The following is a 26,063-nucleotide window of genomic DNA, read 5'->3' on the forward strand; positions in this document are numbered from 1 at the left end:
CCCTTCTGCTCCAGAGCAAATAAGTTGCTTTGTTCATAGTCCACAATAGCAATGCGCCATAAATTGGCTAGCATTGAAGGTGGGTGAAAGGAACCATTCTCCACTAACACTTACATACCCCCAAACATTTTTCCCAGAGAGTACTAGCTATCAGACACATACTTCTTTGATCACTACTGCGCAATCTAGCTAATTGTTACTATATTTTACTAACATTTTCAGATATTCACATACCCCAACCAAATAACATAAATATCTGTATCTTTCAGGCATATGATTTAGCTGGCAAAGGTTATAAAGATGCACTGTTAGGGCCTGTCCTACTCCCCTTGTACAGTAGTCAGCGAGAATTTTAACTAGACAAATAAGTTTATTGTTTCAAATATCAATTTGGATGGATTTTACTTTCCGAACGTTAACTGGGACTGTCCAAATCCTCTCTCTTTTGAATATATGCATTTGTTACTGTTTTAAAAAGATGAAATGTGACAGTAACTCCCTACCCAGCTGTTTCAACGTTAAGACTCTGAGCTAAAAGTCATTTGTTTGTCTCTTAGGGAAAACCTCCCAGCAATTGCCTATAGAGTCTGGTCGCAAGTGAAATCCATATGTAATGCTTCTGTCAGCAAAGACTTGCAAAGACTTGCTAAAAGAGAGTTTATAATAAATATTCGCATCTGGTGCTTTGGACACCCTAATCCATCCTACAGATCTTTGCTGTGTCAGGCTTTGTTTTAGATGAAGAAGCCCGGTAGTTATAAAGGTTTGCAAATAAGGCATATTTATCATGGTTAGCTCTACTTCCATACTTCCACCTCTTGTACAAATAGCCATGACCACTCCAGGCATAACCTGTGATTAAATGTTCTCAATGCATTTTTGAGATTATTTTGCTGGAATGTTTCACTTGATAAATGGAGAAAATGGCATTTGTTTACCTCATACGCTGTCAAATGAAGCCATCCTATTGTGGTGAGCATAACAAGAGACATCATTGTTGTGAATTATTCTGAAAGGACGGACAGTATATTTCCAGGATAAAATTTACATCAGATTCTGATACACAAATCCTTGTGGCTTCATCATCATTAAAATTACATTTTCTTTTGGGCCAGATTCTTCCCACACACTTGTGTTCGCTCCTAAGTCCTGATCAGCTATTCATGGAGTAAGTGTGGCAACACTTGGACCTGTTTTCCCTACTCTTCCTCAAAAACTTTTGCTTCAATACCGCATTGGCTTTGTCAATGCCACCATTAATTCAGCTTCTATGGGTGATATGTCTTTGCTTTCAGGGGAAAAAAAAAAGTACCAATACATAAAAAAGGGCCATAATCATTCAGAGGGTATATTGAACCTGCCTCTAATAGCTAAAGGTGTTTGACCCAAATCATGACTTGAAATACAATGATGGCTTTGTTGAGCAGACCATATCTGCCTTGAAATGAATGTATTGATTTTGTTGTTGTTGGGTACTGTTATTGTTTTGTGTGTAGGGACATATGTGAAGATCCTGATTATTGCAGTTAATTTCGAAGCAGAGAGTTTCTCTCATCTGATGGCTGAGAAAACAAGGGGTGATTCAAATGTATCACTTACCAGCTGTTGGCCATGCTTTTTATTTCAACTGCAAAATAATAACCTTATAAATACATAGTGGGCTTGTTTGGACTGATAAAATATAGAGACTGCTTGTTTTAAAAATAAGTGCAAGGAAGCTTTGGATTCTTTAAGCCCCCCTTCTCCCCTCTGCCCCCCATTTAACTGCTGTGTCCACTTCTATATTGACTGTTTAATTAGGCTGGGAGTTTTCACTGGAACCCAAGGGACTTATGTGCTCAACTCCTGCTAAAGTCCAATGGAATTTAGATGCCTAAACTCACCTAGGCACCTTTATTTATTATGCTGGGAATATCAACATTAATGTCTGCTGGATTCTGGTTCATTTGGGTGACATGGCACCTTAATCCAGGAGTGCTGACTAGTTTGAGTGAAACTACCTGTAGACTAAAGTGCTTCTCAGCCAGAGTATCAGAATCTGGCCCTAATTCATTGAACCAAAATTAAAATAGAATAGCTGCCTTCCCAAGGAGCAGCAAGTCCAGGTCCTCAGCTTCACTGAATCACTCTGAAATCTCCTCTGTTATTATTGAAGGATGTCCCTTTCCTCTCAAGGAGTGAGATGAGCCGGACAGGGTGGCCTGCTAGATGTGGGTGCATTTCAAGCAAGAGTCCACAGCATCAGACTTCACAGCTGGAGCCTTTGCTCCCCCAGGTCGCCTTCTAGAACTCTGATGTCTTTGCTCTGAATTCCAGGTCACGTCGTGGCCCTGGCAAGCAACGACGGCACGGTGAAGACTCTGGAGCTCAAGTCGGGGCAGCTTTCCAGCTTGGTGGGCCACGAGGAGGAGGTGCAGAGCGTTGTCTTTGATCACAAGGCGGAGCACCTGCTTTCGGGGGGCTCGGATGGAACTGTTCGACTCTGGAGCTGAGTGAGCCCCCCTGGATGTCATCTCAGGTTGGGTGGGGGGGGGATGCTTGGACACCATGCCAGCAGCGATCCACTAGCTAAATGCCTTCGCCCTCATTGTTGGCTGAGCCGTAATTTGCGTGAAATGCATCTAACTCTGCCTTTGATCCCAATAAAATCCCGACTGTCTGTGCTGAAGTGTGTCTTTCTGAACACAGGGAGCAACCTCTGGGTGCTGCTGGAGAAGTAGCTTTACAATGACGCCTAATGCCAGCCCAGACGAATTGCAAGGAGGCCGGTTTTGACTGTAACACAGCGAGAGCCACAAGAGCTCGGCTACACCCCCGCCCCAGTCCCCCCGCCTACCTCCCCCAACCCCCCTTCTAGCCTGCGAGCCGCTCCGAAGTTTGAATAATGCAGCAACGTGGGGCTTTCCCCCGCTTTCCTGCAGCGACCGGGTTGATCGCCGGCAGGGCGAGGGGAGCTGGCGAGAGGCGCCTGGCCGCTCATCTCTGCCTCTTCCTCCAGTAGCTGCAGGGAGCCCCGCGGGCTGACCGGGGGAGCGCCCCCCGGCTCCGGACTGAGCAGATCGGGAGCGGGGAGGGGTGGGGAGCGGGGGCTGGCCCCTGCCTGGGCGATCTGCTGACGCGTGTCTTGCAGTCTCGGCTCTGGCCCCCGCGGCAATGGGCCGTCCCAGGAAGGGCTCTTAGTTTCCGCGCCCGGCACGCCCAGCGCCCGGCTCGCCATGCGGAGCGCTGGCCGCGGTGCTGAAGGGACCCCGGCGGCGGGCACCGTGCGCCCGGCCACGCGGCTGCGGGGCTGAAGCCCGCCCGGGGAAAGTTGCTCCCGTTGCCCGAGCGGGGCCGCGGGGGGCAGCGCCCGGAGAGCCGCTGGAGGCGGCGTCGGGGGATGGTGCCGGCTGCGGTCCAGCCGGGGCTGGCTCTGCGCTCCCCCAGCCGGCGGCGGCTGCCGCGCCCGGGCTCCTCCGCCTAAGCCAGCCCCGCTGCGGAACAACGCCGCCGGGGAGCCGCCGGGCCACGGGGCAAGTTGGACGCGATGCCGGAGACTGGCTGGCTGCGAGGCAGCCTCGCCTCTGGAGCTGCCGCTTGCTTTGAACGCTGAACCCCGGGCGAAAGCTCCGCTCCCCTGCCGCGGGGGCTGCCGGAGGTGGAGGGACAGGGATTGCCCGGGACTCGGCGCTGAAAATGTAATCCAGAGGAGCTGCTTTGGCTAGGAGACTGCTGACCTTTTCGTCCAGGTTGGCCTGTGACCCCCACCTGGCGGCTTGACACCCCGAGCCCGCTAGGTGAGTAGCCGCGAGTCTCTGGGGGAGATCTGCCTTTGCTCACCGGGTTAGCCGGTCACGAGAAAGGATGGAAAAGTTGAACTGTTAAAGTGAGTCGTAGCTGAGCCGGGTTTGTTTACTTGGTGAAAGCCCTTCCCTAGAAGGGAGCTGCAGTCGGGTCCGTTTCCCTCCCACGCCTTAGCCTGGGTCTTTGAAATTGCTGTGGAACATCTAACGAGGGGCACAGGCTGTACCAAGCCAGCATGGATTTATATGTAATCCGTTCATTTGTAGTGCCTGACCAGCAAACGGGGATAGGTTTATTGGGTTGGTTGGATCCTTTCACATTACCTCAAACATCAATTGCTTTCCTGATGGCTGTTTCCCACCCCCCCCCCCCTTAAATCTCCACTTACCTGAGCTTAGAAAATTGATGCCTACCTGTGGCTTCTAGGTGGGCAAAACTCTTTACTCTCCAGTTCTATGATGCAGACTTATCTGTGTGCATCACACTTTCCCCCCCCCTTCCCCCAAACAGCATGTTATAACAGTTCTTGCTGACGGTACTACAGTACCTTACCCTTGTGATAAAATCATATCTAGAACTTGAATTAAGAGGATATCTTTTGATTTTGACAAAGCTTGTGTAATATCCGGTGTCTCCCCCTATAGTAGCTTTAGAAAAACTGCCTTTTTTAGCAAGATCCTTTAGCTTCTCTTGTGAGGTTCTAGCTTTCTCCAGATTCATTCTTTCTGACGGATTTTTTTTAATATAACCATTTAACATCAATACTCACCAAAAATCGGAGTACACAGGAAAAGTTTCTTTTGAGGGAAGAGGAAATAGATATCCATATAAATATGTGTGCATTTCTACAGATGTGTGTGTGTGTGTAAATACACATACCTATATTCATGTATTTGTATGTATGCTATTAGCAGATACTGCAAGCCTCACTATTAATAAACATAAAGCTAATCTTTTTTCAGTTCATAAAAAGTTTCCTACAAATACTTTTGACTATAGGACAGCCATTCCCTGCCCAGTTATCTGAAAACAGGTGAGAGACTGTTTTCCTACTGCTATTACACTGGCATCTGAATGGCATTTAGAAAAGAATTGAGACTGCATGCATTGGTGACAGTGATGTGACACACAACACAGACAATAATGTAACAGGAAAATATGTGCTGAGTCTTTCTTTTGTGCCTAATTCTTCCTGGGCCAGGGCCAGGCTTTCCTCCCTTTTCAGATCAGTCAGTCATTATCTTGGCCATTTAAGTCTTACTCTCCATTGCCAAATGGTATGAGTGTTGTACGTAGCTGTGATGGCATATTAAGTTTTAGAATGGAGACTGTCACTAACCTAATGAGACAAATATATTACGATAATTCTGTGCGCTTGCCAGACATTTTAAAATACTGTTATATAAATTCCTAGCTGGAAATTAATACAAATCTGAATACTGCTTCCCAGAAAAAAGTCAGCATCTAGAAATAGTAAATAAGGACATTGGACTATAGCAAAAAAACAACAACAAAAACTCCAGACTTGACAGATGTTCTCAGCCGAACCTCTTTACCTTCCTCTGAAAAAATGCCACATTTAAAACACTGTTGCATTCCATCTCTCTAAGTCTAAATAAAATACAGGAGTGTCTTTCATAATTGAAGCTCAAATCTGACCAGAATTCATACTATTATTGTTTTACCTTTTTTCTTTTTTTCTGCTAAGCCTTCTCCTGATTGTTTATTCTCTTGATTTTAAGAAACTGAGCTGTGTATTGTAGCAGGGAAGAGGTAGTGGTTACAGCAAAAGGAAAGGAACAGTTCTGATCCTGCGTTCAGTCCCAGTGAATTACCCACTCACTGTGCGATTGCAGGCAATCATTCCACTTCTTTGTGTGTCAGATGACCCAATTATACAACTAGGTAAAAGCAAACATTAGTCACCGGTGTAAGTCAGCATTTGAGTGGAGATGTCATATGGGCCCGTGTGTGCATTCACGTGTGTGTGTCTATATCTCTCTCTATATATATATATGCAATTGATTGCTTTAATGTACGTATTTAGTATGCTTTGTTCTCCTTCGGAATAATTGAGGATAAGAGACTTGTTTCAAATGAAACAATATTTAACATCTGTATGTTTTGAAAGCACTGTATCTCCAGATACAGGTTGAAAGCATGGTCTTCATACGTCTGCTTTTGTTAATATTTCAAGTTATTCTCATTTTAAATATTTGTTTTCAGACCACCCCTCTGGTGTCCCTATGGAAGCAGCTGTTTCTATCTGAGACTGGGACCGTATGCAGAAGTTGAGGAGGGGGATGGCTTGTCCTATTCATGAAGCCTGCATACTTCTGTTGCTAATACTTGGGTTGGTCACTCCAGCTGCCATCAATCATGAAGACTACCCTGCTGATGAAGGCGACCAGACCTCAAGTAATGACAATCTGATCTTTGATGACTATCGAGGGAAAGGCTGTGTGGATGACAGTGGCTTTGTATACAAACTGGGAGAACGATTTTTCCCGGGGCATTCCAACTGTCCTTGTGTCTGTACTGAGGATGGACCTATTTGTGATCAACCAGAATGCCCTAAAATCCACCCAAAGTGTACTAAAGTGGAACACAATGGATGCTGCCCAGAGTGCAAAGAAGTGAAAAACTTTTGTGAATATCATGGGAAAAATTACAAAATCTTGGAGGAATTTAAGGTATGAGCCATCTTAGTATTTATTCAATACTAGCATGTTATATGAACTTTAGTGGTCGGACTTTCAAAGGCACTCGGTATTGGCCTATCTCTGCTCCCACTGAAGTTAATGGTAAAACTCCCATTGATTCCAATGGGAGCAGAGTTAAGCCAATGCTGAGCTCTTTTCAAAAATCCCGCCCCAAATTTGTACAACAAAAAATGCCGGTTTAGTGCTCAGAGAATTAATATTTACAAGAACATCAAAGTATGTAACTGTCGTTAGCATTTGGACTTGCTGTGTCTGGTTAAATAATGATAATCAAGTTCACTAGTAGCTAAATTTCCATGCAGGTGACTTTAAAATAATGGGAAGTATATGGCTCAGTAATTGATCATAACTGTCAAGTTCCTATTGGGAGAATTGGGTTGAAAGTACTCAGTGATACTTTTGAAAGAACCCTTAAATGTAAGACCAAAACATACTTTCAAAAAATCTTTACCATTAACGCAACATATATTTGTGATTTTAGTAAGTTAGATTACAGGTTTTCCATTAAGCTAAGGAAAATGCCATACTGCTGTTGCAAGTAGCATCTATATCCAACACATGAATTTATAGTCCTAGAACATGTGGCCTCCAGATTCATAGCTCAATAATGAAGACTTGCTTTGAAGCGCAACCTTTGACTCTTCATGGGTATAAGCCTTATCCCTCTATATACTTGCCAGTTTCTTTTCTTCTCTGGCAGTGAAAATACTTTCACCTCAGTCTTCGTATTTTCCAGCATTTCAGTAACACAAGATAGAACTTCTTTATTTCCAGATAGTATCTTCTCTTGCTGTTGTTACCTGTAGTAAACAGTATATTGTTTAGTTTTTCTTTCATGGGGGATTTCCCATCTACCCATAACTAGCATTAGTCAGAATAGGGCTTGTCTTCACAATCGGGTAAGTCAACCTAAGTTATGCTACTCCAGCTATGTTCTCTGGTCAACTTCTCTTACTGTTCTTGGAGAGCTGGGCAACCAGGGAGTGCTCTGCCATCAATTTAATGGGTCTTCACTAGACCTGTTAAATTGATCCCTGCTGCATTGATTGCAGCAGCGTTGATCTCCCCGTAGTGAAGTCCAGCCCCTAGAAGCAGCCTAATAGCTTCATAAGGTGCCATAGTGCATTAGACACTGTGACAAAGTTCCTCCTCTACCTTGGTGGGTCTTGCACTTATTGGCGGATTTGCTCACCTCGGAGATTCACAGCAGCCCTCAGTTTGGCCATTTTCGTGAACCCACAGTCCAGGTCAACTCCTCCTGTGTCTGATCAGGAGTTGGGAGGTTTGGGGAAACCCGGATCCACCCTCTACTACGAGTTCCAGCCCAGGGCCCTGTGGAATGCAGCTGTCTAGAGTGCCTCCGGGAACAGCTGTGCAACAGCTACAACTCCCTGGGCTACTTCCCCATGGCCTCCTCCCAACACCTTCTGTATCCTCACCATAGGACCTTCCTCCTGGTGTCTGATAATGCTTGTACTCCTCAGTCCTCCAGCAGTATGCATTGTCACTCTCAGCTCCTCCGGCCTCTTGCTCCCAGCTCCTCACACGCGCACCACAAACTGAAGTGAGCTCCTTTTTAAACCAAGGTGCCCTGATTAGCCTGCCTTAATTGATTCTGGCAGCTTCTTGATTGGCTGCAGGTGTTCTAATCAGCCTGTCTGCCTTAATTGTTTCCAGAAAGTTCCTGATTGTTCCGGAACCTTCCCTGTTACCTTACCCAGGGAAAAGGGACCTACTTAACCTGGGGCTAATATCTCTGCCTTCTATCATTCTCCTGTAGTCATCTGGCCTGACCCTGTCACAACACATATCCTTGAAAGACTCATGAACAGTGTGTCCTTTGCTTTGCAGAAGAATACGACATGAGGCTGCTGATGGTGTGACCTGTAAAAACATATTGGAATGTTGGTAGCCTAAGAAAAATTAATCCAACTTACTATCACAGGCATCATCTCTGACCCTTGAAGATGGTACGTTACCATCTTTGGGTGACGCCTTCAAAAATAAGTGGCCTAGTGTAATTCCTGGGTCAGGGTCGAGTACACAGGCTAAATTAATGTATAACCTTTTCAGGAGAGATCCTAGAGCATAAGGGATGCCAAGTGGATCTTTATGTCACAAACCCTGTGCAAGAAAAAATAAGTTGTCACAGAACTAATGGTCACATTTTACCTTTATACTCAGAGAAACAATGAATGAGTACTTTACCACTGATAACACTAGGTGTATGTTTTCAATGTTATGCACTGAGATTGAGGCGCAAAACTTCAGTTAAAATTAATAAGATATATTTGATTCTCTGTTTATTGTGCTGAAACTTAACCCCCACCTGAACTTCATGCTAAATTTTTAGCTGGAGAGTGATCAGTAGACAGAGGAGTTCCAAGATCATCATGACCACCCAACAACTAAGGAAAAGCCTATCCGATAGAGGAATGCCCCGCATCAAACAATCCTCAATGCAGGACTTCAGTGGAGACACTCCTGATTCAATTTAGATCACAGTCAAGCCTCTTCTTGCTCATAGCTGGGTTCCTGTGTAGAGCGGAGTGATTTTTTTCCTGCAAATAGCAAATTCACAAAAAGGTGCACTTTTAGGGGCACTGAAACTTCACAAAGTCAGCCACCGAACTGAAAAGTCAATTATTCACTCATCTCTGCTCCTGAGAAAGTGAGAGGGGATATACTGTGGAGATAGAGTGGCCCTTACAAGAAGCTTGCTTATGGTGAAACTCCAACTATACTGAAATAGCAAAGTCCTGTTATTCCTCAAGGTATTTCTATGGAGTTAAACTCTGTTTACAGTGCAGTACAATTCCATAGATATGGGAAATCCAATTTTTTTCTCAATCTGTTGCTCTAAGTGAGTACAGAGGCATTTGACTAGTTTTGGGGTTAAAGAGAGGTACCTGGTGCGAATTGCTTTGTTACTAAGACTCACATTTTCCAAAATCTGACTTCCATGTTGAGGACACAATTAGTGCCTATAATTTTTGTGCACCCATAATAAACTATGCACAAATATGAGCATGTGGACAGCCAGCCACCTCATTTGTACCAGCTACTCACTAGCTGTCCAAATGTTGATATTTGCATGCCTAAAAGAAAGGCTGAGCTGAAATTCAGATGCAAATCTAGCTTCAAAAATAGTTTGTATACTTTATAAAGCTCCTTATGTGTTTGTTACACACTGCTGGGGAGAAAAAAAGCTGTGAGCCACTGTGTTAACTCTCAGCCTCAGCAAGAGAGAGTTTTGCTGATGATTAGACTTGGTGTCAGCTCCCTGCCACATCAGTCTGTCTTTCTCACCAGCAAACCCCTCAAGGCTCTCCCAGCCCAAACCTCACCTAGCAGGAAACAACCAATGAACTCCAGCCCTGGAGCTCCTCTGAGATGTTTCTCTGCAATGCCACTGTGCATTCACAGAAGATATTAAGTTCACTGCTCTTTTAAAGAGTCAGTGCATCATAGTTTATTAATTTAACTGGGGTAAATACTCCCTTCCCTTCCAGAGTAAAAGTGAAACAAGTTTATTGAGAAAGGAGCAAGGATTAGAGGATACCAAGTAAGAGAGATAAAGGTAGAGATGGTTACAAGCAATTAAAAGCAAAAACACTCATCTAAAAGTCTCAAACTTAGTCTAGCAAGATACAGTTTTCATTCAAGATGGTGCCTCTCATCCACAGTCTCCTTTCCAGACTTTTCCTGGCTGACCTGTCCAGGATCCATCTCAAAGATCAAAACATTTGGTTTTTTTAGTCGCTTAAAGTGAAGAATAAAGATAGAGTTTCTCTGTGTTCCTTATATTTCCCAAAGGGATGTCTTTGTTTCACAAGTCAGGAAGGCATTCTGGAAAACTCAGTCTCCTGTGTCCAGTGCAGTAACCATGTTAATTCTCTGTCTCTCAAGTTCAGGAACAGGAGAACCCCTGCTGGTTTAACTCTATAGCTGTGTTTACTACTAACATGTAAACTGAGGTAAGCCCATATTGCTTTGTCTAGGACAGATCTGTTTGTCATCTTTATCTAGGCTAGGCTATCTTGTCTTAAACATCATATAGAGAAAATTCATCGCTTCACATATAAAGTTAACACATGCATTTTACAGTGATATTAATAATCAGCATGTTATTATCTTTCATATGGTACCTCACAAGGCATATTTTGCACTGACAGCATTGCAGTAGTGTGTAGAGTGTGACTACAGGGTGCCTAGGGTCACAATGTTATAGAAAGGCCAAATAACCTTTAAGAAAACCATGAAGACCTCGTGACCCTGATGTGAACCTTACAAGATCTTCATGGAACTTCAGCCCAGGGTTGGGGATCCCATCTGGAGGGAGTGGGTAGGGATGCAGTAAGTGCTCTGAAGATGATGGCAGTACCCAGGATCGCCTTGCTAGGCACTTAGGCACAGAGTTGTAAAAGTATTTAGGTGTTGCTGCACTCAGCATCATAATACCTGACTGGTTTAGGAGCCTGAATCTGCTTTTCAAAAGTGGTTTAGGCACAAAGATGTCTATTTCAACTGTCAATGGGATTTTGGCTCCTAAATCAGTGAGGCATTACAACACTGAATACAGCAATGCCAAAATACCTTGAAAATCTGGGCCTTAATAGCCACAAAACTGACCAGTTTCCAGGGTTTTGAGATGGCTTTTGGGGAGCAATGTGCAGGGGAAAAGGGAGGCAGGACCAGGTCAGGGCTTTTGGGAGGAGCCAGTCTTAACTCAGCTTACCTCACTACTGCAGGAACAAACCCTCCTCTCCCAGTCTGAGTTCCCAACATGGCCTTCCTTGGACTTCTGCATTAGTCCCAAAAGGCAGAATTCCCACCACCTCCAGTGGGGTTCAGAGAAGAGGGCGGAGCTCTATGCCTTCTACCTTTCTCCTTCCCTCATTTTTCATTCTCTTCCCATCTCGTTAGCCACTTCCTGACAGCTGCTGCCTCTAGAGCCTTCTTCCACTCTTTCCCCTGCTCCCAAGGTCAAACGTCAGAATGACCAGTGGAGGTTGGTCTTTCCTTTCTCTCCCTCCATCCACGCAGTCAGAAGGTGGCAGTAGCAAAGGGTGGAGACGTTCTTCATGTGATGAGATAATATAGGGTTCACCCTATTGTGAGGTCATGTGGTGGCCTTTTGTTCCCCCTCACCCAAGTGGTCAGATAACCTTCTTTCTTCCCCACACATCAGCCGTGGCTTCAGTTTCAATTACAAATATCCAAGACCCGTGCCATTCAGTGCCAACCTAGAAAACTCTTCTAACAGATCAGGAGCTCTCCCGTTTCTCACTGGATGGGATGCAGGGGGGAACCCAACGACAACAAGGAAACAGCCTCAGGTTGTCATAAATGCACTTAGTGTTTTAAATTAGCATTTCCACATACACACTTTTGTAGATTTAATGAGACAATGTGTCAGATGACTCTTAGTGTTAATTAGGCAAATATGAAGGAGTCATGAGAAGATCAGACTGCAGCTTTTCTGTGTGCTTGGTGATTTTTTATTCTAATACATAATTTACGGAATAAAAGGAGTCATAACTCCCCCCCTATTTAAAATACTTTTTTATAGCATGACTATGATACATTTATAGCCATAGGTAGGAGCATCCTTGAAATTATTAAGTTTTTACTTTGATGAATCCATTGTGTGTCCATAACAGCTTCTGTGCATCCCATGATTCTTTCACCACTCAGGATAGGAAGACACAGACTGATCATCAGAGTGCTCCTCTCTATGTGTATATATCAACACGTAAAAATACTGTTTAGGAGCATTCATTGCTGGGGGATAAATGATCCATCCACTCTATACTGTCAGCCAATATGGTGCAATAATCAGTTAGTACTAAGGCAAGGCAACCATGAGGAAGAGAAGTGAGTAGGTCTTGCTTCCTTCCTTCCACTTCCATATCAATGGAGGATCTGCTCCAGGGACACTGGGGCCCAGAGACCTACTGTCCTGCTATGTGATCCCCCTCCTTCCCACACAGATATTACTCACACAGCTCCAATGGCAGGGCCTTCCCACCTTGTATTCATGTCTCCTACGGCACCAGCTCACCACCAATGCTCTGAACCTAGGAGCTGCTCAGAGGGTTGGCAAGCCTGCCTACCCAGCACAGTGCCTCGCTTCTCCAGACTCATATGGACCAGAACTCCAGGAGTTTGGGGCAGCTCTCCCCACTCCTCAGTACAGACACTCCTTGTGTGCTGCAGGATGAGCTACCCCAGTCTCATGTTCCAACTCAGCCAATCTCCACCAACCACAGGATCTCAGGCTCTACCAGCTACTGACTGACTCTTACATCTATCTTCTTTGTTTAACATGTTCTTACTGATACCCTTTCCCTGCCTTGCCATACCACCTCCGCTCATCCTCCAGATCCTTATCTATCCTTCTTCTTCTGATACCTGTCCCCAGCCCAGCATTTCTTATCTCCTTGTTCCTCTCCTGTGTTCTCTGCCACTCCCATGTAACTTCACCCACTCTCATATCCCTCACCACTTCCTTTCGTCTCATTGTCTCACACCCATCCCCCAAAAGAATCCCTAAGTAGCCAGTAAACATTCATAATTTGTACTGGGCCTAGAATCATAGGATTGTAGCACTGGAAGGGACCTCGAGAGGTCATCTAGTCCAGTCCCTTGCACTCAAAGCAGGACTAAGTATTATCTAGACTAAGCATGACCAAGGGGTGAAAAAAAGAGAGTGAAAATAATCCATTACCACTGTGGGATCTTCCATACCATCAGGATATGCACATGACTGAATTAACACAGGATGTGGAATCCTGGCATCACTGAAATTAATGGCCAAATTCCCACTAATGTTAATGGAACCAGGATTTCACACATGCTGTTTTACTGTCAGCCTCATCCTCCCACCTCAACTTCCCCCATCTCTTCTTAAATTCACTTGTATCATGTCTGAAATTTGGCCCTGATCCTCTAGTTGACTATGCATGGATATACCGCTGTGCTCTGTTGGCTTGGGTTTAACACAGCAGGCCAGAGTTCATGTCTTCTGGTGCAGTCCCTTGTCCAGTGGAGTTGCAATCCTGATTGGGACCTTTTGGGTGGTAATCCAAATACTAAGTAGTAATAACTGTATTAAGTATGGCTTTGTAAAACATTAATTATTAATTTATTTGGGGAACATTTACTTGGGAATACTAACGTCTGTTCCATTGTTACTTCTCTTTAAAAATGTTTTGTTAATGCAAATGTACTCATAATATTTTGGAAGCTAGGTAGTACCTTTTATCAACGCACAGCATACGTTATTCAGGTATCCTCATGACACCCCTGGGGACTTGACAAGTATTAATGTCTTTTTGTTCTGTGTTTGTACAGTGCCTAACACCACAGGGTCCTGGTCTATAATTATGTTCTGTGCACTCTGATGATGATGGTAATACTAATAATAATTAATAATGTTCATTTTATCTTGGGGTAAAATGAGGCGCAGAGAGTTAAGTGATTTTTTTCCTACAGTGACTGCCAAAAACAGAATCCAGATGTAGTGACACCAAGATCCCTTCTCTAACCATTAGCAACTACAATAAGTACAGCCTTATTAAATGTTAATTAAATGCACATTTTGGAACCTTAGCAGACTGTTACCAATTGTATGATATTGTTATACCAAGATGAATCCCAAAACTGATATACAAACTGTCTGTCACTCGAACTATAGTTTGTTTAATCAATGTCTGCATTATATTTAAAATTCTTAGGTCAGACTTCTCAGATCTATTAACTGCCGTGGGGATTTCTATTGCACATTCCAAGCTCCTTCACTGCACAAAATTCCCATTGATTTCAAAGGGATTTCTGCACTCATTTCACGTGCAGGCTATGTGATAGAGATGTGCAGTGTGGATGAGAGAGGAAAATATTTGCGGCATGTTTAATTTGAAAACCGATGATCATTCCTCCTCAAACTCCGCCTTTCCCAAGTAAATCTAATAGTCCAGTTGCCGCTTTGACGAGCATTCTATATTTTAAAGTGGCACAAGAGAACAGAAATATGACATCTTAAATCCGAGAAGCTTCATTAGTCTGGTAACGAATTTTCCATACAGAGTTTGCCTCCTCCTTTCATAGCGTGAACATTCAGTGTCAGTTTCATGTTGAACCCTGGCAAGCACTCAGATCAAAGGAGGCTAATAATAGCAAGAGCAAAGGTTATTAAAACCTTTTGGCAGTGTGCTGACCAGTGATTCAAGTCACTAGTAATTTTCAGATACCTGTTTGTAAATTACAAGAAACTGATTACTAACAAGGTCAGCACAGGGCCTCAATCTTAATAATTTTTTTCCTTCTTAGACGCATTCAGCAGTGATTTTGCATTACAGCTTGAACAAATGAGACCTTTTTCTTATATGTTCAGCAATTTCACGTGCTGCTAGAAAATCATAGTACAAAAGACATTTCAATAACGTGCCTATCCTTTAATAAAAGGAGCCATGAACAATGCTAGCTTGCAAGATAGCACACAGCCACTGAAATCAGATAGAGGAAACAGAATGTCAGACAAATGGAAAGGTATGATTTATTGTCTCCCTCCTGGCAAAATTACAGTGACAGTGTCTGTGCAAAGGTATCTGAAATTACTGACTTACTGTATTTCTGTCATAGTTTATACAAAAAATACATAATAAAGTAAAATGGCATGACATATTCTGAACTATAACAATACCTACTTTAAAAGTGTGCTGTGTTTTTAGGTACTGACGGTGTATATATAATAATGTCTATTACATTATACGCGAGTACAGTATTGTAATATAATTTGATGTTTCTGTTACCAAGTCTAATAGTAAATGGGGTGTATGCTGCTCTCAGTTAGATGGGTGTAAATCTGGAATAATTCCAGTCACTTCATGTTGTTGTTATTTATTTGTATTACAGTAGCATCTAGAGGCCCCTGCTGAGTTCAGGCCCCCGTTGTGCCAGGCACTGTATATACACATAGTAAAAGATAGCTCCTGCCCCAAAGAGCTCAACATATAAATAGATATGACTGAAAAAGGAAACATCATCCCTATTAACAGATGGGGAGCTGAGGTGCAGATACCCATGGGGGGAAGTTTTTAAAGGTGTAGATGGGAGTTAGGTGGCCAAGTCCCATGGGTTTTAAATGGGAGTTGGGCCTACCTGGTCTATGTAAATCTCCCCAGCTGACTTGCCCAAGGTCACAGAGACGGTCTGTGGCAGCACTAGGAATCAAACCCATATCCCCTGAGTCCCAGTCTAGTGCCTTAACCAAAAGCCCATCCTTCCTCCTTGCAGCAGAACAGAGGAGGATTTGGTCTGTAACCTTATGCCCATGTGTTTGGGTATTTCCCCACTAAATAAGACCCAGGAATGAACATGTGGCCATCACTAGTATCACTAAAAGCTGCATTTTCAGAAGTGTTCATTCATTTTGTATGCCTCGACTTGTGGGTGCCCAACTCGAGACATCTGCTCCATTAAATAAGCCACTGGGTCTCCTTCCAAACCTGCTGGAAGACAAGGTATCTGCTCAGAGAAGACTTGTGCCACTATGTAACCCACACACCTTCTGGGTGTGGTGTTCTGTCCCATCTGGTGGCACCGAGACCACTTAGAGCAGGGGTGTGCAAACTTTTTGGCCCGAGGCCACATCGGTGTTGCGCAACTGTATGGAGGGCTGGGTAGGGAAGGCTATGCCTCCCCAAACAGCCTGGCCCCCGCCCCCTATCCATCCCCTCCCACTTCCCTCCCCCCTCAGAACCCCCGACCCATCCAACCCCCCTGCTCCTTGACCCCTGACAGCCCCCTCCCAAGGCCCCTACCCCTAACCACCCCCCAGGATCCCACCCCCTATCCAATGCCCTCCCTCACTCCCTATCCCCTGACTGACATGACCCCTATCCACAACCCTGCCCCTAACTGCCCCCAGGGACCCTACCCCATCCAACTCCCCCTGCGCCCCGTCCCCTGACAGCCCCCCCGAACCTCTGCCCCATCCAACCGCCCCATGCTCCCTGTCCCCTGACTGCCCCGGGGACCCCCTGCCCCTTATCCAACCCCCCCGCTCCCCGCCCCCTTACCATGCCGGAGCCAGCCATGCTACCATGCTGCCCGACAGGAGCAGTGGGCCAGAGCGCTGCAGGGGAGGGGGGACAGTAGGGGAGGGGGGACAGCAGGGGAGGGGCCGGGAGCTAGCATCCCCGGCTGGGAGCTCAGGGGCCGAGCAGGATGGTCCCGTGGGCCATAGTTTGCCCACCCCGACTTAGAGAGATAAAATGAGTCTGCTCTACAGCCTTAACTAACAGCCAGTTGGCTTTTAGCTCATGCGGTAGAGGCTCATGCACTAACCTCTAGAAGTCCCCGGTTCGATCCCGCCCGCTGATGACCAGGGTCTGTCGGCGTTATGCCTGCACTGGCTCTGGCCCTAGCAACACCCTCATCTCCACAGGAACCACGCTGCTAGGGATAGATCCAGGGAAGAACACCTAGCATGCAGCTGTTCCCAGGCACTCCAGAGGGAAGGCTACATGGAAAAGCTAACCTAGCCACAGGCTGTATTATCATTCCTGATTAAGGGCAGGATCATATGGGGTATCGTCCATGTGTCCCCTCAGCCCTACCCCAGAGCCCGCACCCCCGCCGGAGCCCTCACCCCCAACCCCAACCCTCTCCCTCACTAAGTGCCTTCCATGAAGGCCTAGAGGTGGGGGAGTCCATGGCACAAAGAGCTGATCCCCTCTCCAGGAGCGGGGGTTCCCCTTCTGTGCCTAGATCTGGCTCTTTATTTTTAATCATTTTTTTCATGAGTCTTATCAAAACATTTCAGTTCCTTTGACCATATGGCTGAAATCTCATGATTCATGAAGAGAGTTGTAAATATACAGCTTTACATACTGTATGTCATCGGGACCGATCCTGCCATCAGCCTGTGAGCACAGCTCCTACGGAAGGAGATGAAAAAGTAGTGCAAGAATTCATGGAAGGTTTTCGGTACTGTAATAGAGTGCTCTGAAAAGCGTAGGCGTGTGCGTTGATGGAGTGTTGATAGCTGCAAGTGCTTTACACAGAATTACATTAATTAAAAAGTAATGCCCGAGTAGATAATTAGCCTAGTGATTGTTTTTAAACCAAAAATTGAATAAATCATTCAATGACAGCTTTCAGTATGGTTGGTTAAAATAGAGACCATGTTAAACTGTGATTCTGATTTCATAAGTCAGGGATAACTCTGTTGGAGCCTAGGGAGTTACACCAGTGTAAAACCCATGCAAGTGAGAGGAGAATTGGGCCCCAAAACAGCTGCATAGGATTATAATGAAGGCAAGAACCACACAGCCAGGATCTCTGTCCTCTATTTTAGCAGGGGAATCTTGCTAACAGTAATTTAATCCAGGGCTATCTCTGGATGTTCGGTAAATACCAGTCCATTTCTTAAACACAGGCAAAGAATTCCAAAATCCTTTCAGAGAAAAAGACCTTTCCTTGCCTTCCAGTCATGATCAGAGGTAATATCCCCTGGGGGCAGAAAAGACTTTCTCTGACATCCTTATGTGACTCCCTAAGGGATTTCAAACAATAGCAGTTGGAATTAGATGCCTCCCTCCCCTCCCAACCTGTTATTAATTACTGTTATCGCTGAGCCAGATTGCCCCCAAGAACTTCATGTGGCTCTCCTGCCTTCATGGCACTGTGCCCCCTTCACCTTGGGTGTCTGCAGGGAGGCTGGGGAGACTCCAGCCTGCCCTCTGCATCCTCACAGTCAGAATGATCGGAGAGAAACTATGCTAGAGGATCCTCATGGAGCTTTCCTCCCTGACAGCCCTTCGCAGAGCAGAGAGATGGTGCCTTACTAAGGTGATGAATGTTGTTTAGATTGTAAAATCTTTGGATATGGGCTGACTTTTAGTCTGGGTTGGTACAGTACCTACTGCAATGGGGCCCCGATCCTAAATTCACCATGACCCAAAAAGTGAGGATCACTAACAGAGGGGGAAACCTCACTAATTATGCGGGGGCAGGGAGGCATATGCCCTCCTCCTCCATGGCTGCATTGCTTTTTCCCCGCCCCTTCCCCTCGCTGCCCATAGGTGAGTTGGCTGGACTGAGTTTTCAGGAGGGATTTGAATGAGCACAGGGAGTAGTTACCAGTGTTCCCTCTAATTTTTCCCACCCATGTGCGGAATGAATTTTGTTATGTACACCAATAGGGAGGTGAAGTGTCACACGTCACCTCCTTATTGGTGCATATAACAAAATGCATATGGTGGGGGTGGGGCCAAGGGGTTTGGCGTGTGGGAGGGGACTCAGGGCTGGGGTGGAGGGATGGGGTGCAAGGGTATGAGGGCTCCAGCTGGGGGTGCGGGTTCTGGGGTGGGCCAGGGATGAGAGGCTCAGGATTGGGGCAGAGGGTTGGGGTTGGGGGTGAGGGCTCCGGCGGGCGGATGAGGGGTTTGAGGTGCAGGCTGCCCAGGGGCTACGGTGGGGAGAGAGGATTCCCCCTTCCCCCCAGCTCTCTCTCTCCCTGCAGTAGCACCTGGGCGGGGGTGGGGGGAGAGGTGCCTCTCTCTGCAGCGACAAGTCCAGGGCTGGGTTGGGGCTGGGGGAAGGGCACCCCGGCCATGGTACGTCCCAGCCATGGTAGGTCCAGGCTGGGTTGGGGCCGTGGAATAGGCATCCCTCCCCCTCTCCTTCCCCCAGACTCAGCAGGTCTGGGCAGGGGAGGAGCACCCCTTCCCTGGCAGGTCGTGGCCGGGCTGGTTCCCTGAATGCCTGCACAGCACTTAATAGGCTGCTGTGTGGCCGTGCATCTTACAGGGAACATAGGTAGTTACCTATTCCTGAACTAATCTATGTTAAAATCAAGGAGACTTTCCCCATGAGAATTTTATTCCAGTATAAAATTGAGCCTCACCACCCTCCTCTCTACCTTTTCCGAAATGTATTCGTTGGCATTTTATATAAAGTGTACAAACACTAACGAACTGATCCTCTCTACCTCCCACCCGGTCTTGTCGGCAGCATTAACCAGCATTTTAACAAAGGAGACATTAAGAGATAGAGGTTAAGTGACTTGCACAAGGCCACAGAGTAGTCAGTGTCGGGGCTCCTTGGTCCTAGTCCTGAGCACAAACCGCTAACCCTTTGCTTCCCTAACTTGAGTGTTCCTGCCTATTACAACACAGGGATGGATCCTGCAGCTCCTTTGAAATCAGTAACAGCTGAGGGCACTGAACACCTTGCAGGATTGGACCCATATTATTTTGGCCTAAAAGATACCCTGTACAGAGGGACCATTGTCTTCTGTGGTTTGGAATTAAATCCCCTACTTATCCATCCTAAAACTCTGTTTGGTTTTGGTTTTGTTCTTTTTTTTTGACAGCGACTAACAATGAGTGTCAAATTCTGATCTCAGTTACACTGCTGTAAATCAGGACGTCAATGGAGTTATTCTGGATTTACACTGGTGTAATAATCTGGTCCTGTGCCCTGAATTTCTGGTTATTACTCTTGCCCTGGGTCCTTTTCCTCCTGTGTTTTCTTGATTAAGGAAACATTTAGAATTTATATTCGCCATCTCAGTGGTTCTTTCTGGGTGCCCGATTTTACATAGTCTGACACTGTGTTCCATCATGCCAGTCTTTTACCCATTGCCCTGCGCTGTTTAAATACTCTTGTACAACACTGCCATCCTTTTTAGTGTCATCAGCCTCTCCTGCCTTCATGTCATCTGCATCTCCTGCTACTTAGTCCTTCATCCAAACTGCTTACTAGCAAGTTAAATAGGAGAAATCTCAACCTGGAACCTTGGTGGGGTCCTTCTCACTACGTCATTCCAAGAACACTTGCTTCCATTTAAAAGACCCTAGGCCTGTTTTCTTCTCTTACTCTCACCAGTGTAAACAGGAATGAATTCCACTGTAGCCTGGGAGCCAGATTCTCTGCTGGTGTAATCTGGCACATCTGCGTTGATTTCAGTTAGCCCAATGAAGTTATGCTGGTTAAAATCTGGTGTTAAGTCCGAGCTGCCCCTATGGAGACCACGTGATGCTGAGCTGGGACAGGGATTGCCTGAGGGAGTTTTCATGCACCCCACTCCCTCTACTTCAAAATTCACCGACCAATCTGACAGAAAACCAACATTAAGTCAAAGAAAGAACCTTTGGGAGTGAAACTGATAGAAGGAAGAGGAAAAACAACCTTCCCAGGAACAGCAGCAGGAAAGGACACCTCAACCCACTGCAGTGGTGAACCAAACAGCAGCATCTACCCCACTGATGGAGCATCAGCAGATGGGAGAACCCAGTTCACCCTCCCTCACCCCCTCGACCAGTAACATAGCAGCAGCAAGACTGAGTGGGCTTTCCCGAGAGATGGAGAATCCAACCTGCCTCCTCCCCTTTCGCCAGGCTGGCAAGCACAGTTGTGGCATCAGGGCAGTTCAGCCATACCATGTGCCCTGGGCTGAGGGAGCAGGACATTGAGAGGGGGTAAGTAGGTCAGTCTTCCCAGCCCACTCTCTGCCATCAGCAGCAGGGGCTAGTTTTAATCCCTTTCTTGCTGTCTCTTGCTCTTTCCAGCAACACTCTTTCTGTTCACTTTGGTGGGCTTGGGATCAAGCCCTGAAAGGTGTGTGTGTGTAGAGCTGTAAACACGGATTCATCCCCCCACCAAGCTGGTGCACTGTCAGCAGCACCAAGGAAAAGGCAAGCCAGCAGCTCCCAGCCTCTCCTCAGCCCTGGCTCAGCCAACATCCCTTTACTTTGGAGATAAAGGGGAGGAAACAGCCAAGCTAAGCCAGCACCACTGACCAGGATCAAAATGAACTATTGCCACCAATGTATCCCATGATTCTTAATCACAGGGGAATCCTGAGTTGAATGTAAGTGAACAAGAGGACGGTATTCAGGAAAAATGAGTCCCATCAACAGCAAACTTATTTAAAACCAATACACAAGGCAGTGTGGGCCACAGAGAAAGAATGGACAAAACTCTGTCTGCCCTAGGCTGAGCTGCTCTAAATTCGTCCCACTGGTAACAGTCCACAAGGGGCCATTATACCACGTGAGGGATCACTGGAGTACACCAGCTGTCTGGGTTCACCTTTCCCACCCATATAAGCCAAAAGGGACCAGTGTTGCCCCCACAACACTGGAATCTTCAGCTGCCCAGATCCGGGAGCTTCATGGTCCCTTTGTGCAGCCAGAATGGCACAAAAGAATCTCAGGTCCAAATTCCTAGAATTCCTGGCCCTAGAATTTCAGAGGAGAGGGACAAACCAGTCACTGATAAGACTGGACCAAACTTTTGGCAGGTGCCAAGAAAAAAACGAAACCAAGAGGTGGAGTTTTGTTTTGCCACTGTGAACCAGAAGACCCAGAGAGCCATTCACACCACAGGAATGTGTAAAAAGAAAAGGAGGACTTGTGGCACCTTAGAGACTAACAAATTTATTTGAGCATAAGCTTTCATGAGCTACAGCTCACTTCATCAGATGCATACAGTGGAAAATACAGTGGGGAGATTGTATATACACAGAGAACATGAAACAAAGGGTGTTACCATACAGACCATAACAAGAGTAATCAGGAAAGGTGAGCTATTACCAGCAGGAGAATCGGGGGGTCGGGGGGGAAGGAATGTGTGTGTGGTTGGCATTCCTCAAGAGGCAGCAGGGCTAAGCCTAGAAGAAGAGCGAAAGATCCAGTGGAGATGCTGTTCTCCGCACAATCTCAAAGCACTGCACCCACACCACAGTGAGCCCACAGAATTTCCACTGCCATCTCCGCCCCCACTGAGTTATTTTCAAAGTGCTGAAAATACAGGGACAGGAGGCCTTGCAACATGCTTGACTCCAAACACTTACTTCAACTCAGCTGAAGGGCTGCGTTCTGGACAGTTCCCATGCAAGGGCTCACGGGAGGGAGCTTGAAGGAACAAGGATTATCTCCCTTTTGTGGCCCTGCATAGGAATCAGCCATAAATTCAGATCCTCAGCTGGTGTAAATCAGCGGCTCTGATTGCAATGCAGTTACATTGATTTACACTCGCTGAGGATCTGACCCCAGTGTAGTAAGTCTGGGGAAGTGCAGACCTGAGGTCTCCTGGGCTTTTGACAGCAGATTGCTACCTTATAAGGGGGGGCTGAGGGTGGAATTGTGACCCTCCCCAGCAACCAGCATATTGGTGTTATGCTACTGTCAAGTCCCTGATATAGTCTCTTTAGCCTAGCAACATTGAGGGCCTGCTCTTGCCGCTCTTACCCATAGTCAGTAGTGTTTTATTGCACGATTAGTCCCTAATCAGGGTAACGCAATGACAGCAGCAGAATCAGACCCAGCGAAAACACAAGAAATAAGAATCAAAATTCCAAACAGGCTTTGGATTCACCCAGACTTCCAAAGAAGCCTCCCCCTAAGGATGCTTCACCAGGAGGACCACATGCAACAATAGAGGGTGTTGAAGAATGCAATGTGGATCGGGAAGCAGATACATGGGATAAATTATGCATTCTCTTGGTGTCCTAAACCAACGGTACTTCACACGGTCCAGCCATATCCTGATCCCTGTGTTAGTCCCAGCGGTAACCTTTAGAAAGGAGACTTACTCCACGTGCGGTGGGCGGGTCCAAAACGAAAAAAGCTATCGGAATAGAAGCATACTAATTACAAACCCAAGTAATACAAACCGCTAGTCCCTCCAGCCATAGGGCTCTGTAAGTACAGCTGTTGTCAGGAATAAAATGATGTAGACACGTGTGTCTACATAAAGTTTTGCTCTTAGAAGAGAAGTGCGGAGTCATGTTGAATAGCTTCCGTCAATGAAATAACGGACTCTGGATATGCAGGCTTTTGGGAGAGGCCAAGGTTGGATCCTCTCACGAAATTTGGTTCCCTTTTATCCGCTAATTGAAGGATGACGACCCAGACCAAAAACCAGTTCCAGGAGTCTTAGGCTATGTCTACACTACAGAGCTTACAATGGCGCAGCTGCAGCTGTTAACGCCGGAGCGCTGCTCATGCAGATGTTCTAAGCTGGTGGGAGAGAGTTCTCCCGTCCACTTAATTACTCCAGCTCCCGGGAGCGACGGCAGCTGCGGTGGCAGGAGAAGCTCCCCCACCGACAGCAGTGTCTACACCGGCGCTTAGGTGGGTGTAACTTACGTCACGGGGGGTGGCTTATTCACACCCTGGAGCAACATGACTTACACCAACGTAAGCTGTAGTGTGTACATAGCCTTAGAAATCGGTCAGCTGGACCGACACATGGAAAATACAGCAAACCTAGCAAAGCCAATCATTACATGACCCTCCTGTTACACCAAATATGGGACCTGGTTAGCTCTGATGGTACAACCCCTGTGTGCTGCTCCCCCAGCCATTAAGCAAGCTTTACCGGCTAGCCTGGAATTCTTGCAACATATGGAGAATCCTCAGTGGTGGGGATGCAGTCCACTGTTTATAGGAGGGGCATAGTTAGGGGAAGGGAAGGCGTGTCCCCCATAGGGGCAATCCTTGCGTGGCTGGGAGCTGCCAAAGAAGCTCTATGTCTCTCCTTAACAACAGCACTCAGTGCCATGGGGGGGTGGCCAAAATGCTTCTGTGTTATGGCTTTTCCTAGCTGCTAAAACAGCCCCTTGTGACTGCGGGCAGCTGGACATAAGTTAGAGCAGCCGTTAGGCTGCTCTAACTTTTGTTTAGAGCTTCTGTATGTGGAAGCGTCAAAGGTGGAATCAGGTCATCTTTGCTTCCTAGTCAGGTGCCGAACTGAGTACAGCTCAGCTGGATTTGAGAGTCAGGGCTATCATTTCTAGAGAGTGTTTTACTTATTTTAAAGAACTTGTATGTTTATTCCCCTGTTCTTTCGGTTGAATAAATAATTCCTCACTGGTTGCTACATTTCAGTGGTTACCATGATAACCCTTGTATATATTGCCCGGTTTTCAGAGATGCTAAGCACCCTGTTGACTTGGACTTATGGATGCTCAGTGTTTCTGAAATCTGTCTACTGTTTGCATCAGTCTCTAAAGTGGATTGAGTGCTTCTGAATATTGTGACGCATGACACTACAGAGGGTCAGTCAATATTTATTTAATTATTCATTGCAAATAAATTATCTAACCATTTTAGCACTATTATCTATTGACGACTCATTTGGGAACCAGTCCTCTTTTCTATGATTGTATTTACTGTGTGTAAATATTCACCAGCTAGTTTATTTGAACACAGTTCAGCCTATGGAGGAGGGTGTGAACCTTTGTGATTCCTGTTGTGTGAATGGCCATGTAAGTCACACAATATTGTAGCTGCTCTGATTGGATGTTTGAAACTTTTAAAATGAAAATAAACCAACAAGTAATGAATAGTGACTAATGAATACTCACATGCAAATAGCCGTGTTTGTATGAAGAACAGCCATTCCCCAAACATTAAGGTGAACAAAAAAACCCTCAGTTATGAATAACAAATAAAAAAGGGCACAAGCATGGCCAAACTGAAGTTAGTCAGAATTCAAATGGATGTTTGCAATGAATGGGATAATTCTAATACCCTTATTCACACTGAATATCTTCTGCCTATTGAAGTCAATGGGGCTAATTATGTATTGTAATAAGTTGCTGCTCAGAATCTTGCAATATTAAGCCACCTCTAATTATAAATAAATAACCTACTATTCCATCCTTTCTGATTGATCCTGCTATCTTGGCTAGGGTGGATGTCAAGCTAATCTGTCTGTCCTCAATAGTTTAACACCTGATAAGTTTCTTAGGAGAAGGCACTCCTTCAGCTTTCTTGCAATCCCCTGCTATTCTGCCTGAGATCAGAGGCAATTTAAATAGCAATGAAAATTATTCCAGTTTCAACTCCTGCAGTCACCTCTGATGAATGCCATCCTGTGTTGATGGTCTCTTTTTATTTTCATCTCTTCCCATTTATAACCTACTATCTTAGCTGTAATGTGGAAGCCGTTGTGGCTCAGATCTTATTCATCTTCCTCCCTATAAATTCACCACCTGAAACTGTAGCTACAAAAATTATCTCCATCAGAACTGCCATTGTCCTTAGCATCATTAACATTTACATCTACGCTCCAGGTATCAGTGCACAATTTGACAGACGTCACCTTACCTTTTTCTGTACTTCCTTCTGCTATCTCTGCATAAAGCATGATTCCATCAGTAGATTCTGCACAGAGGAGGTTTGATGGCAATTATCTATATGAGAGCTGGTACCAGTGGCTCGCAGACAATGAGAGAGCAGGGAAATGGAATTATTGGCAGCCATGAAAGCTTTGGTGACATGCCACATCTTGCCTCTGCTTCGTGGGAACCGCTAGGGTGGCAGCAGCATCCCTGATGGAGAGCAGGTCTTTTGAAACCAAGTCAAAATGAGTCCAAACCTAAGAACCACGTGCCCCCGAACCTTGGTAACGTTGGGAACTGGGTCCAGAATTTACAGCTTGCATCCATTTTGAGATCTGACTCTCTCCCAAGCAGTCCATGGCATTGAAACTGAAAAGGCTCCAGTAGAAACTGATACAATCACACAAACTATATGT

At 45.7% G+C, this 26,063-nt stretch overlaps 2 protein-coding genes across 5 annotated transcripts in view; both read left to right on the top strand.

Moving 5' to 3' along the window:
• Nucleotides 1-2,656, top strand: part of SPAG16 (sperm associated antigen 16) — a 722,869-nt gene extending 720,213 nt beyond the window's left edge. For 2 of the 3 annotated variants that reach the window (XM_073306724.2, XM_073306726.2), the window contains one exon: nt 2,317-2,656. In XM_073306724.2, coding sequence (XP_073162825.1) covers nt 2,317-2,492 — 176 coding nt within the window. In that variant the 3' untranslated portion in view covers nt 2,493-2,656. The remainder of the gene's footprint in view (nt 1-2,316) is intronic. The other variant, XM_073306725.2, reaches the window with a different exon arrangement.
• A 694-nt stretch (nt 2,657-3,350) lies between these two features.
• The window catches only part of VWC2L (von Willebrand factor C domain containing 2 like), a 125,090-nt gene continuing 102,377 nt past the window's right edge, over nt 3,351-26,063 (top strand). For both annotated transcript variants that reach the window (XM_073306731.1, XM_073306730.1), the window contains exons 1-2: nt 3,351-3,776; nt 6,010-6,476. In XM_073306731.1, coding sequence (XP_073162832.1) covers nt 6,066-6,476 — 411 coding nt within the window. In that variant the 5' untranslated portion in view covers nt 3,351-3,776; nt 6,010-6,065. The remainder of the gene's footprint in view (nt 3,777-6,009; nt 6,477-26,063) is intronic.

This window comes from Lepidochelys kempii, chromosome 11 (genome assembly GCF_965140285.1).
Source record: "Lepidochelys kempii isolate rLepKem1 chromosome 11, rLepKem1.hap1, whole genome shotgun sequence".
Lineage (NCBI taxonomy): Eukaryota > Metazoa > Chordata > Testudines > Cheloniidae > Lepidochelys > Lepidochelys kempii.